The sequence below is a fragment of the Pristiophorus japonicus genome, chromosome 12, assembly GCF_044704955.1.
Source record: "Pristiophorus japonicus isolate sPriJap1 chromosome 12, sPriJap1.hap1, whole genome shotgun sequence".
NCBI lineage: Eukaryota > Metazoa > Chordata > Chondrichthyes > Pristiophoridae > Pristiophorus > Pristiophorus japonicus.
Window position 1 is genome coordinate 167602787 of NC_091988.1, and position 10938 is coordinate 167613724.

Genomic DNA, 10938 nt, shown 5'->3' on the forward strand with positions numbered 1-10938 from the left:
CCGACGAACTCCTGTGCCTCTCCGACGAAAGGGAAATCATGTTTGACAAATTTGCTGGCATTCTTTGAGGATGTAATGAGTAGGATGGATAAGGGGGAAACTAGTGGATGTGGTGTATTTGGATTTCCAGAAGGCATTTGATAAGGTGCCACATAAAAGATTACTGCACAAGATAAAAGTTTACGGGGTTGGGGGTAATATATTAGCATGGATAGAGGATTGGCTAACTAACAGAAAACAGAGTTGCAAATCCAGGAAATTTTGGTAAATTACAACCAGTGCATCCACTGTCCCTGCCACTACTTCTCTTAAGGACCCCAAGATGCAAGCCATCAGGTCCAGAGAAGTCCTGCTACAACAGTACAGGGTATTGGTGAGAACACACCTGGAGTACTGCGTACAGTTTTCGTCTCCGTATTTAAGGAAGGATTACACAGATACTTGTACTGGAGGCTGTTCAGAGAAGGTTCACTCGGTTGATTCTGGAGATGAGGGAGTTGACTTATGAGGATAGGTTGGGCCTATACACATTGGAGTTCAGAAGCATGAGAGGTGATCTTATTGAAACTTATAAGATAATGAGGAGGCTCGACAAGGTGGATGCAGAGAGGATAGTTCCTTTCGGGGGTGGGGAACTAAAACTAGGTGACATAGTGTTAGAATACATTTAAAACTGAGATAAGAAGAACTTTCTTCTGAGGGTTGCAAATCTATGAAATTCTCTGCCCCAGAGAGCTGTGGAGGTTGGGTCATTGAATATATTTAAGACAGAGATAGACAGAATTTTGAGTGATAAGGGAGTAAAGGGTTATGGGGAGCGGACAGGGAATTGGAGCTGAGTCCATGATCAGATCAGCCATGACATTGAATGACGGAGCAGGCTCGAGGGGGGGTGGTGGGACCGGAGGAGATTAGAGGTGGGGAGGGGCGAGGCCATGGAGGAGTTTGTAAACCAGACTGAGAATTTTGAAATCGAGGCATTACTTAACCGGGAGCCAATGAAAGTTAGTGAGCACAGGGGTGATGGGTGAGCAGGACTTGTTATGAGTTAGGACATGGGCTGCCGATTTTTGGATGACCTCAAGTTTACTGAAGGTAAATTGTGGTAGAATATGAATAAAGAAGATTCAGTCTCTGATTTGTACTTTTAGCTGGTATTTGTCTATTGGTATTTGAGGCTTTAAAGTTGACGCCTATGTTTAGGAGATGAAAATTGGCAGAATATTCAACTGAGGAGGTATCACAACTGAACCCATTAATGCCCTCAGTCGATATCCACACACAGTTACTTTTAGCCAGGATTACTGGATAACAATTGGGGAGGATGCCCTGTTTTGTGTTCCTTTTCTTAACACTGTGTAAAATAATACATCCCTGTCCCCACTGAGATCAGCATAGACCAGGGATTCAATCATTTCCCACTTACTGTCATCTAGATGTTGTGTTCACCTGCTTTTTCCCAGTGTAGTTCAGATGTGATTAAAATAAGGAGGCTTGGAAATTTGTATTCAAAGTTACAGCAATTGTTCTGCTACTCCTGAACATGCTCATCTCTGAACTTTTCACTGGAAAACTTAGCGATGTTTGAAGCATGAACACGGTCTTGAGAAAAAAATGTTGCAGCTGTGGAGAAATGAATATTCCATGATTTTTTTTTTCCCTAGGAAAAAACATGTACCGAAGGTTTTCATGTCACGAAGTTGAACCTATTGTTGAGGAGTGTTCCACTTTTCATGTTAAACCCATATTATCCTGCTCACGGCAAAGTACAAAAATGCAAAAGGCAGAAACCTTGATTCGAGTTTATGGTTTTTCTTCCAGTTTGTATTTGTCTTTTAAATGTACTCTAACTTATCCAACTGAGGAAATGCTGTTTATTTACCTTCCAGGAGCTGAGTCTTAGAAAGAAAGGACTGGAATGTTTGGTTTCCATCCTAAAATGCATGGTTGAATGGAGTAAGGATTTATATATAAATCCAAATCTTCAGTCTAATCTAGGTGAGTTTGCAAAGTGTGTGTGAATATTTAACTGCTATCAGCTTTGTAAAGCCTAATAATAGTGGAAACCTAAAAGTTACATTGGCCCAGAATTTGTATTCCCGATGACGGCGAACTGGCTTCATTCGCCGTCATTTCACCGTTGAAACTGACCGCAACATCAGGATTTAGCGCAAACGCGGCCTAATGCAGAACTCCTGAAGTAGTGGTCTGTCATTCGCTGCTCCTCCGCAGGCTGTACTGTTTCCCCCTCCCAGGCCACAGAACCGGCAATCGGTGAGATCACTCAAACCATGGAAACTGACAAACTTCGGCTCTTCCACAGCTGTTAAATTCCCCACTAAAAGTTAGACCCAAAGGTATTAGGTGTATCTGGGGTTTTAACAGTGTTTTGACCGCCAAATAAAGATTATGGCCCTGAAAAACTCATTTTAATTTTGCGCAGTGTCAAATTTATCCATTTTAAGAAAAATTTAATTTTTTAAGAAATATTAAAATTTGTTCATATCTATTTCATGTTTGCTTTTTTCCCATGTGAGAGCCCCAATCTTTGTTTTGCACGCTCTAATATTTTTTTTTAATTCGATTTTTAAGAGCTTACCCACTTCCCTGTTCTCTATCTGTGAGAATTCTGCTTTTCGATTGGCTGCTTCGACAGCTTGTTGATGTCTCAGCCGCTTGCGTTATGTGATTCCCACTATACTACGTTGATTTGAATTACATGTCGGAAAACCCAAACTTCTCAACAACGAGATCGGGAGATCTTTGCGTGAACTGTACTTTGGGACCAGCGGCGAAAAGCCTTTCTTTCGCCGCTGACTGCAAATTCTGGGCCACTTACTTTTCACATTTATCTTTGCGATGTTCATAAAGATTTGTTCATGTTTACAAGTCATGAACAATTTCTAAACTGAAGCTAAATTATCAAAGAATGCAGCTGAAATATCCCCCTTCTCATTAAATGAATGTGCAGGTCAAGAGAAGTCATCCGAACAAGATAACAGTGAAGGCAAACATGCAGAAGCTGTGCGCAGACGAGGGAGTACAAATTCCTTTGACTCCACAGTATCATCAGGCGTTGGGAGTATTAGTGCTCAGACATCTGCAGCAGATGATCCTGAACAATTTGAAGTCCTGAAACAGCAGAAGGATATTATAGAGCAAGGAATAGATTTGTGAGTTCTCACATATAATAATCTGTTATTTTTAATATTTGTCATGCTTTAAGTCTGTCTTGTTTTTGCAGAGCGTTATCAAATTCATATATATATTGCCCACTACCTTTCGTGCTGCCAGGGGCTGCAAATTAAGCTTATGAAGAAGGAATTTGATTAACCAAGTTGCTGTCAACTTTAAGAGCATAGAAAAAATTAGAATGAGAAAAGGCCATTTAACCCATCAAACTTGCTTCATCCACAGTCTAAGCATGATAATTCTATCACAGCTTCTCTGTCACACCACAGCCCAGAATTTCCTGAAAAAGTGTAATCGGCAAGTTATATTGAAATTTACACTGATCTTCCTGGAGTTGAATTGTGCTGCAATTTACTAAGAATCGTTTTAGCGTGAAAGTCATAACCAGCGTAAAAAGAGTTGAATTTAGCATAATGATCGAGGCCTGAGGCAAGTGTCAAACTGACGCTAAATTCTTCCAAGTCCCTCTTTTTGCATAAAAATTTTAATTTGAAGGCCTCAAATCATTATTTATGCACATGAGGCCCAGAAGGCAGGTGTTTCCCGCAAGGTTGTGCTGTTCTTTTCAGCGAAATTTGCCTGAAATCTGGCAAACCTGCGCACAAGGTCAAGGAATTTCAAGCCCTCGATCGACTTAATTACCTTCCAGCTAATTGGACTAGTTTTCATTCCTTCAAGGGGATTCTTAAAATGACGTAACTATTTGTACTGCACTTTTTTTGACAGACAATAAGCGCGTCTCTCTTAAAATTGAGCTTATTTTTAGCCACAAGGACACTACTAAACACATTTTAAAAGCTTTTAAATGTATTTTTTTAATTTACTAAGAAACTGACGAGTGTACACCAGTATACCTAGTAAATTATTCTGTATAGTTTTTTAAATCATTTTCAGTTATTAAGAATCAGGTTACTTAGCGATGGTGGACTGGACACTCTGATTAAAATGCTTATTTTTTTTGTATAATCCCATTGTCAGCTGTACAGGTACAATGTCCCAAATCCAGAATTCCGAAAACACAGAATTGTCAGAAAATCGGACATTCTTTTAGAAAAACGCATTGCAGATGGAGTTATTGGTTGATTTATTGATGTATTTATCATTTATTATTGATGATGGCTCTTTATTTGTAAAACTGAAGTGTTTAATGTTTGTAAACTTCCCTTTAAACCCCCCTCCCCCCATTCCCTACGCCTGATTTGTAACCTACGCCTGATTTTCTAAGTGTAGACAAGGTTTTTCTGAGCGTACAAAAATCTACACTTACTCCATTCTAAGTTAGTTTGGAGTATGTTTTCACTGCCTAAACTTTCAAAACGGGCGACCCCCTTTTGAAAAAAAAATCTGTTCCAAACTGAAACTGTTCGAACTGACAAGAACTGGAGCAAACTAAAAGCCGAGAATTGCAATTTCTAAGATACTCCATTTTAAACCAATTGCTCCAAAAAAACAGGAGCAACTCAGGCTGGAACTTGGCCCCAAAGATAAAGAAAATGAATTTTAAACCTCCATGAGGAAAAATTAAAAATAATTCCCATAAAACACCACAAAAATAACATTAGGTCCTATCTTGCTTAAAATTTCAGTTGTTAATTTACAGCACAACTGGCATAAATTCAGGAAATTCGCAGGAGCTGCACTTTTGCATGGGGCCAGAACTATGTACATGAGTGGCTGAGCGTTTCGGCAGAGGGTTTGCAGAATTGCCATGCAAGATCAAGGAAATTTGGGCATAGTGTAATAAGTTATTTAGAGTCACAGAATGGTTACAGCACAGAAGGAGGCCATTCTGCCTGTCGAGCCCTTGCCGGCTCTCTGCAAGAGCACTTCAGCTCGTCCCAAACCCTCACCCTTTCCCTGTAGCCCTGCACATTTTTTTCCTTCCGGTACCTATCCAATTCCATTTTGAAAGCCCCAATTCCCTTTTGAAAGCCACATTTGAATCTCCAGCACCCCTTTAGGCAATGCATTCCAGATCCTAACCACTCGCTGCGTAAAAGCGATTTTCCTCATGACGCTTTGGTTCTTTTGCCAATCACAAATCTGTGTCCCTTCTGCCAATGGGAACAGTTTATCTCTATCTACTCTGTCTCGACCCCTCATTATTTTGAACACCTCTATCAAAGCTCCTTTCAACCTTCTCTGGTCTAAGGAGAACAATCCCAGCTTCTCCAGTCTGTCCACGTAACTGAAGTCCCTCATCCCCGAAACCATTCTTGTAAATCTTTTCTGCACCCTCTCAAAGGCTTTCACATCCTTCCTGGAGTGCATTGCCTAGAATTGGATACAATACTCCAATTGAGGCCAAACCAGTGTTTTATAAAGGTTGTTCATAACTTCTATTCTTTTGTACTCTCTGCCTCTATTTATGAAGCCCAAGATCCCGTATGTTTTTTTTTAACCGCTTTCTCAACCTGCCCTGCCACCTTCAACAATTTGTGCACATATACCACTGGGTCTCTATCTTCATGCACCCCCTTTAGAAATTGTTCCCTTTAATTTATATTGCCTTTCCTCGTTCTTCCTACCAAAATATATCACTTCACACTTTTCTGCATTAAATTTCATCTGCCACGTGTTCGCCCATTCCATCAACCTGTCGATGTCCTCTTGAAGTCTATCACAATTCTCCTCACTGTTCAGTATACTTCCAAGTTTTGTGTCATATGCAAATTTTGAAATTGTACCCTGTACACCCAAGTGCAATATATATCATTAATATATAATAAGAAAAGCAGTGGTCCGAGTACCAGCCCCTGGGGAACACCACTTATGTACCTTCCTCCAGTCCGATAAACAACTGTTCACCACTACTCTCTGTTTCCTGTCAATTATCCAATTTCATATCCATGCTGCCACTGTCCCTTTTATTCCATGGGCTTTGACTTTGCTGGCAATGCTATTAATTACACCTGCATTTCCTCCATGTCTTACACCCAAAATTGTCATTGTGTCATACATGCATGTTATTTAGATGCAGTTTTTCAGAAAATGCTGGGCCCACTTGTTTTCATATCTTTGCACTTCCCCCAGAGAGAATAGTGTGAAATTATGCAAGGATTTGCAGGCTGATTAATGGTCTGACAGGCACGAAGTGAATGTAACTATCTTAATACCAGCCGATGGGGTGATCCGTCCAATTTAGTGGGATGATTTTATCGATTCCCAGAACACACCTGATGAGGGAGGACCACCTCCCCCTGCTAGATATTGATCCAGAATTTAGAGCGAGAGATCCGTTTGCAGGGAGTGTCTGGATTGGGATTTGAGCCTTGAACATTCTGACCCAGAGGTGGGAATGCTGCCACTCAGCCAAAGGTTTGCTCAGACCCACATGTTGGTTCCCTATTTAAGGGCACTGACTTAATTTCCTTGACATTTCTTCAAAAAAAACATGCTGTTTTGTTAATATTTTAGTAACCATCAATCTTGTTTCTCAATAGATATTGATCCAATCCTTTTTTAAAGGTGCTAGCTGACCCATGATCAATTACCTGTTCTCAGAGCAAAAATGTAAACTTTGAACAGCTATGAATCAGTCTTAGTGTGTTGTGCAGAGCAACTAATGCAAGTCTATCATTGACATGCTGTGTGATCACTTCGAAGGTTAATCCTAATTTTTGAACGAAGTTGACACAACTGAGTTGTATAGTCTCACCTGCGTATCTTAAGGCAGAACTATTGATTAGCATTTATAAATTCCACAAGTATAATTTACCACTTTGTGAAAATAGTTTGAGGAAAAAAATTAATGTACACATCAAAAACATGGTCAATTTTTCCTCAACAACTACTGTAAGCCATTTTCATAGGGTGGCAAATTATACTTGTAGAACTTAAACAAGATAGAAACAGATAGATATATATGTTTTAATATAACTTACTGTTTAAAGTTTAGTGAGTGATCCCATTCTTTTTCTGAATGGAGCTAGAGCAAATGGTGTAAGATTGTTTTTACTGGTTGACAAATCACTAACGAGAGAGCATAAATTAAGGATTACCACTGGACAAATGAAGGAGTTCATTAAAATATTAAAATACAAGTGGCTATTGAAGCTGAGGCTACAACATCATTTAAAATGGAATTGGATAAGTATTTGAAAAGCAAGAATATAAGATGATGTAGGAAGATGGGATTAGAGTAGATAGCTCGTTGAAAAGTTAGTAGCACCAATGAGCCTTATAGTCTTTGTCGAATAGTTTTTGTGGTTTAGAATTGACCATGAACATTTGCACCTGGCTGCTTTGATGCAATGTATAGTCGTTCTCGGTAACTGACTGAAATTCTATCAAAACAGTTTCAGCTTTCAGCATGTTCTGACTGCTGCTCTGCTGTCGTCATTTGCAGTAAGTGGACATACAGCTGCTACTTGAAAGCATCAAATTCACGTCACTGTTTATTTGGAGGTGAAAATCAATCATGAAATCTTTGTGTGTGTGTGTGTGTACATAAAATATATTCTATGCACCTGCATTTCACAGTCACTCTTGTAGAATGTCAGCAATGTTAATTATCCTGTAATTTATATGCATTGCATCAGAACCTTCGTGTTGCCACACAATGGGCCCAAGTTTCGGGCCGCGCCGCCCAGACCTGGACGCCCGTTTTTCGTGCCACAAAGTGCGCCTAAAAAAAACTTAACGATTCTCCGGCTCCCTGCAGGTCCTCTGGAGCTGGGCGCGGCGCAGCACGAGCTGCGGGGGGTGGAGCCAGGTCCCTGCGCTGAAAACAGTGCCGGGACCTCTGCACATGCGCACTACAGTGGGCGCGCATGTGTAGTAGCTCCAGGCACCCAAAACTGCGGGAGGGGCCCGAAGCACGCAGCCCCTAGCCCTGGCCGAATGGCCTCACTGGGGCTACGTGGATAAGGCTCACCTCCCACGCCCAGCTCCCTCCCGACCTGACCCGACTTGACTCCCGCTCTACCCCCATCCCCGGACCGGACCGGACCCGACTTCTTCTCCCCCCCCCCCCCGACCCGACGTACGCTCCCCACCGGCGACCTGACCGCCACTCCCCCCCCGCCCCCCGGTGACCTGACCTCTGCTCCCCACCCGACCTCTGCTCCTCCCCGGCGACCCAACCTCTGCCGCCACACCCCCCCCCCCCCCCCCCCCGGACACCCGACGCCACCTACCTCTAAAACTAGCCCGAAGTCTTGGGCCCGGTCCGTTCTCTCTCCCCTCTCCCTCTCCCTCTCCCTCTCCCTCTCCCTCTCCCTCTCCCTCTCCCTCTCCCTCTCCCTCTCCCTCTCCCTCTCCCTCTCCCTCTCCCTCTCCTCTCCTTCTCTCCCTCCCTCCTCTCTCCTCTCCTTCCCTTCCCTCCCTCCCCTCTCCTTCCCTTTCCCCTCCCCTCGCTGTCAGAAACACAGACACTGACAGGCAGAGAGTGAGAGACACACCGGGGGGGGGGGGGGGGGCGTCCCGGCACGCTGTTGGAAGGCTCCCGGTGCTGCAGTCGGTAAATAGAAAATGTTTTATTTATTGATTTTTAAAATTTTTTATTAATTTTTTTTGATTGATTTATTGGTTGATTTATTGATGTATTTATTATTTATTATTGATGATGGCTCTTTATTTGTAAAACTGAAGTGTTTAATGTTTGTAAACTTCCCTTTAAACCCCCCCCCCCCCCCATTCCCTACACCTGATTTGTAACCTACGCCTGATTTTCTAAGTGTAGACAAGGTTTTTCTGAGCGTACAAAAATCTACACTTACTCCATTCTAAGTTAGTTTGGAGTATGTTTTCACTGCCTAAACTTTCAAAACGGGCGTAAATGGCCGGACAAGCCCCTTTTTGAAAAAAAAAATCTGTTCCAAACTGAAACTGTTCTAACTGACGAGAACTGGAGCAAACTAAAATTCCGAGAATAGCAATTTCGAAGATACTCCATTCTAAACCAGTTGCTCCAAAAAAACAGGAGCAACTCAGGCCGAAGCTTGGCCCCATAGTGTTGCCCAAAGGATGACAGTGACGTGCTGATATAACTTCAAAGTGTCAATCTGTAACCAGTCACTGAGAGATGTGAGAAAATAGCTCAAGATTTGCCACCCTCTAATATTGTAACCCCAACCACCATTTCCTTCTACCCCAAAACATGGCATGCAGCTAGTCAACGTAAAGAAATAAGGTGCCCAAGTTTCGTGCTGCGCCTAAAACGGCGCAGCCGGGACCTGGATACCCGCTTTTCGTGCCACAAAGTGCGCCTAAAAAAAACTCACCTATTCTCCGGCTCCCTGCAGGTTCTCTGGAGCTGGGTGCGGCGCAGCAAGAACTGTGGGGACCGGAGCCGGGGCCGGGTCCCTGCGTTGAAAACAGTGCCGGGACCTCTGCACATGCGCGCAACAGTGGGCGCGCATGTGCAGTAGCTCCAGGCACCCAAGACTGTGGGAGGGGCCCGAAGCACGCAGCCCCTAGCCCTGGCCGAATGGCCTCACTGGGGCTGCGTGGATAAGGCTCACCTCCCACCGGACCCGACCCGCCCACCCACCCCCTCCTCCACCCCTGGCGACCCGACCTCCGCTCCTCCTCCACCCCCCCCCCCCCCCCCGACCTCCGTGACTCTCTTCCCCCGACCTCTCTCCCACCCCCGACCTCTCTCCCACCCCGACCTCTGCGAATCCCCATCCCCCCCCCCCGGAACCCCGCGACTCCCCCCCCCCCCAGACTTCCGAGACCCGACGCCACCTACCTGTAAATCAAGCCCGAAGTCTTGGGGCCCGGCCGTTCAGCTCCTTCCCTCCCCCCACCCATCCCATTCTCCTCCATCCTCCCCTCCCCCCTCCTTCTCCATCCTCCCCTCCCCCTTCCTCCTCCATCCTCCCCTCCCCCTTCCTCCTCCATCTCTCCTCCTCCCCTCCCCCTTCCTCCTCCATCCCCCCCTCCCCCTTCCTCCTCCATCCCCCCCCTCCCCCTTCCTCCTCCATCCCCCCCTCCCCCTTCCTCCCTCCATCCCCCCTCCCCTCCCTCCTCCATCCCCCCCTCCCCCTTCCTCCTCCATCCCCCCCTCCCCCCCTTCCTCCATCCCCCCCTCCTCCTTCCTCCTCCATCCCCCCCTCCCCCTTCCTCCTCCATCCCCCCTCCCCCTTGCTCCTCCATCCCCCCTCCCCCTTGCTCCTCCATCCCCCCTCCCCCTTCCTCCTCCATCCCCCCCCCCCCCTCCCCTTCCCCCGCCCCCCCCTCCCCCTTCCCCCCTCCATCCCCCCCCCCCCTCCCCCTCCCCCCGCCTCCTCCATCCCCCCCTCTCCCCCTTCCTCCTCCATCCCCCCCTCCTTGCCTCCACCCCCCCTCCTTCCTCCTCCATCCCCTCCTCCCCTCCCCCCCTCCCTCCTCCTCCATCCTCCCCTCCCCCCCTCCCCTTCCTCCTCCATCCTCCCCTCCCCCCTCCCCCTTCCTCTTCCATCCCCCCCCCTCCCCCTTCCTCCTCCATCCCCCCTCCCCCTTCTTCCTCCCTCCCCCTTCCATCCCCTCTCCCCTTCCTCCTCCATCCCCCTACCACTTCCTCCTCCATCCCCCATAACCTCCTCCATCCCCCCTCCTTCTCCATCCTCCCCTCCCCCTTCCTCCTCCATCACCCCTCCCCTTCCTTCTCCATCCCCCCTCCCCCTTCCTCCTCCATCCCCCCTCCCCCTTCCTCCTCCATAACCCCCCCTTCCTCCTCCATCCCCCCTCCCCCTCCCTCCTCCATCACCCCTCCCCCTCCCTCCTCCATCCCCCCCTCCCCCTCCCTCCTCCATCCCCCCC

At 46.2% G+C, this 10938-nt stretch overlaps 1 protein-coding gene across 1 annotated transcript in view; it reads left to right on the forward strand.

Annotated features, from left to right (window-relative positions):
• The window catches only part of LOC139276887 (brefeldin A-inhibited guanine nucleotide-exchange protein 2-like), a 118261-nt gene that overhangs the window by 67470 nt on the left and 39853 nt on the right, over nt 1-10938 (forward strand). Inside the window, exons 13-15 of the mRNA XM_070894884.1 lie at nt 1890-1998; nt 2972-3173; nt 4171-4178. Of these exons, the coding sequence (XP_070750985.1) occupies nt 1890-1998; nt 2972-3173; nt 4171-4178 (319 nt within the window). The remainder of the gene's footprint in view (nt 1-1889; nt 1999-2971; nt 3174-4170; nt 4179-10938) is intronic.